General features: G+C 37.8%; 1 protein-coding gene across 1 annotated transcript; it reads left to right on the top strand.

Annotated features, from left to right (window-relative positions):
* Nucleotides 1-1150: 1150 nt before the first annotated feature.
* On the top strand, nucleotides 1151-2959 carry LOC112018438 (uncharacterized). The gene is given in 2 exon segments (XM_024050961.2): nucleotides 1151-2317; nucleotides 2320-2959. Coding segments are annotated over 2 exon segments (882 nt in total). The 5' UTR covers nucleotides 1151-1671; the 3' UTR covers nucleotides 2556-2959.
* Nucleotides 2960-3253: the final 294 nt, after the last annotated feature.

Raw genomic sequence — 3253 nt, 5'->3', positions numbered from 1 at the left:
GACGGTGGCTGGCAGCTAGGTGTGGGTGATTTTAGGTTTGTATTGGGTCTGTGAGAGGGTTCCAGAGAGGAGAGGGAAGGAAATAATAAAAAATGTAAAAAGATTAAATATTTTATTGAATAAATGTGTAGAATAGATAAACTGATGTAGATGTTTTGTAAAAGTGGATGTGTAAAATAGAAAAAGTAAGTTTTTTCTTGCAAAATAGACAGAAAATTTGAACGAACTGATGTGGTTGCTCTTAGGTGGAGAGAAATCTACAATTTGCCTTGTATGCATGATTAGCAGATTAGTTTTAATCATTTTGAGACTAATATTAGTCTCATAATGAGAAAATTATTAGGTACTTTCGGAGTACCATAAATGTGCAGTTCCCCTTCTCACATGAATGATGGGTTCCACTATGAATTTAATTAGTGTGACCCACCATTCATGTGAGAGGAGGGAGCATACATTTATGGTATTTCGGGAGTACACAATAATTTTCCCTTATCATGAGGCTAACTTTAAAAAATGAACAAATTAAGATGAGGGAAAACTATAATATGAGATATTTAAAGATGCAGTACCTACTTTTATGAAGGCGGTGGAGCAATTAGAGAAAGAGAGACAAAGAGAAAGACAAAAGAAAAGAAAAAACAATATAATAAAATTTATTAAAAACAAATAGTATATTCATACATTCTTAATTGAGTTTTGAGTGATTACCTTCTTTTTAAATTAGTGGGAATGTGGGAATAGATGTGCATGATTAGATTTGTTTTTTAGTATTTGAAGATTGAAGAGAAAAAAATGATAAAGATGAAGAGACATGTAGTGTGAAATAACTACTTGTTATTGAGAGTATAATGTTAACGAGTACATGGAAGTAGATACGTTCAAGAAAACAAATGAAAAAAAAAATACACTTAACTTTATAAAAAAGAAAAACTGTTTGTTGATAAACTACCTTTTTTTTAAATAAAAAATTTATTTAAAATTTTAAAAATTAGTAATTTTACATGTTGAAACTCCTTTAAATATTAGTATACATGATTTTTAAAACCCGGTCCAGATTGACCGATTCAATCAGTTGAACCAAAAACTGACACCAAGGCGATGATTCTGATTCAATAAAAAGCTTCAAAATAGGGTAAAACCAAGAACCGAGACCAAATTGGTTGTTTTGAACATACCGATTTTTAAAACACAGAATCAGCAGAGGGGAATCCACTTTACACTGATGCAACTAGGCAAACTTGGATGACCAGCAAACAGAGACAAATCAGTAAACCGCGCCACTGTCATCCTAAAAATGTTAACGGCTGGCTTGCAACTTGACACCTGTTACAAAATTCAATTTGATCCTTAAACAAAATTGTAGCCCTGAAATTCAACTAAATTACACTACAACCGGAACAAGTAACATCATAATCATTAAGGTAACATAAACCCCAATCAATCTCAATCTCAAGCACTCCATTATTTGTATTTGTATTTTTATTTTGGCGGAATCAAAGGCCCAAAAAAACACAAACACAAACCTCAAATTAAAATTCAAATTCCAAAAACCTCAACTCAAATCAAACAAAACGAATCATATAAATACATAACATACATAGCCCACTTCATCAACGTATTGGAGCCAGCCAATCGGGGTTTTAGGGTTAGGGTTTTTTTTTTTTGACAAAGATGAAAGCTTCACTGAAATTCCGTGAAGACCAAAAGCCACTTCTCAGAGCCAAAGTTCCTCTCAGCATCTTAGGCTTGCCGTTTCAGTCCGGAGTTATTGCCGGTGAGTCCAAGGAGCTCACTCTCAACCTCGGTACCTTCTTCGAATCTGGGCCGTCGATTAAGATCGCTTACCGTCCCAATGATACGTGGAACCCTTTCTCTCTCGTGGTTAAGACTGGTACGGGTCCGTTTGGCTCGCCGATTTCTAGCTCCATGCTTATGAGTGCTGAGTTCAATTTGATTGGGCGTGGAAACCCTGGCTTTATGCTTCACTTCAAGCCTCAGTTTGGGGATTTTTCTATCAAGAAGTCGCAGTCTTCGGTTTTTGATGGGAAGCTCGTTAAGTCGCTGAACGGCACCGTTCCGGAGGACGATTCTTCGATTGAGGTCGTGGAGAAGCCGTTTATGAACGGTGCGTTTTCCAAGGCGGCATTGACGGTGGATTCGACGGCGGGAACGATCGCCGGATTGTTCTCCGGTATTGAGGTGGCAGCGAGGACGACGTTGCCGGTGCGGGGACGCGCTGTTGTGAACTTCCGGTGGGGAGTCAGGGTTCCGGCGGAGGTGAAGAGCGTCGGTGAGAATCCGAATCCGAATCCGACGGCTGGATTTCTTTCCAAAAGATTCCCTTTTTGGTGATGAACAAGATCGGGATCGAACACGTGGACGGCGGGGATTCAAAGAAGAAGACGAGTCCGGACGAGAATTTTCCAGCTAGTGGTGACGTGGCGGAAGCTTGTTTTACGGTTAAACGGCAGTTGGAGATATTGCACGCCGAGAACGGGTTGTTGAAGAAGGCCGTGGAGGATCTCCGGCGAGAATTCAAATCGGTCGGAGATTAAGCTCCGGGAAAGAAATGGAAATAAATCATCTGGCGGGAAATTCGATAGGCGAAACAATGACAAGAAATCGAATGAGGGTGATGTGAATGAAGAACTGAAGAAAGCTTTGATGGGAGCTACTGGTTCTTGAATTTGTCGATATTTCTACATGTTGGTCAGCTAATTAAGTGTTTTTTTTTTTTTTTTTTGGTATTATTAAATTGCAGTATCAATTTTATGAGTTTTCATACTACTAGCTTGTTGGTTTGGTTTGGTTTGGTTAATGGTTAGTCATGTCATAAATGAGAAAGCTGGTCTGTTCTGTATATTGCGTTTGTTTTGGGGGCTATGCACTTTTAACAAATTTAAGTTTTGAGTAAAAATTAGAACTTCCAACTCCTGTGGAGTTGTGGTTTTGTTCATGACTTTTGAATTTTTAGCACAATCNTTGCAGTATCAATTTTATGAGTTTTCATACTACTAGCTTGTTGGTTTGGTTTGGTTTGGTTAATGGTTAGTCATGTCATAAATGAGAAAGCTGTGTCTGTTCTGTATATTGCGTTTTGTTTTGGGGGCTATGCACTTTTAACAAATTTAAGTTTTGAGTAAAAATTAGAACTTCCAACTCCTGTGGAGTTGTGGTTTTGTTCATGACTTTTGAATTTTTAGCACAATCTTATGAAAATATATTCATTGTCCCATCCATACAGATACACAAT

The sequence above is a fragment of the Quercus suber genome, unplaced genomic scaffold, assembly GCF_002906115.3.
Source record: "Quercus suber isolate HL8 unplaced genomic scaffold, Cork oak 2.0 scaffold_1067, whole genome shotgun sequence".
In the NCBI taxonomy this organism is placed as follows: Eukaryota; Viridiplantae; Streptophyta; class Magnoliopsida; order Fagales; family Fagaceae; genus Quercus; species Quercus suber.
Note: the sequence above shows the minus strand (reverse complement) of the source record. Positions and strands in the feature narration are given on the sequence as shown.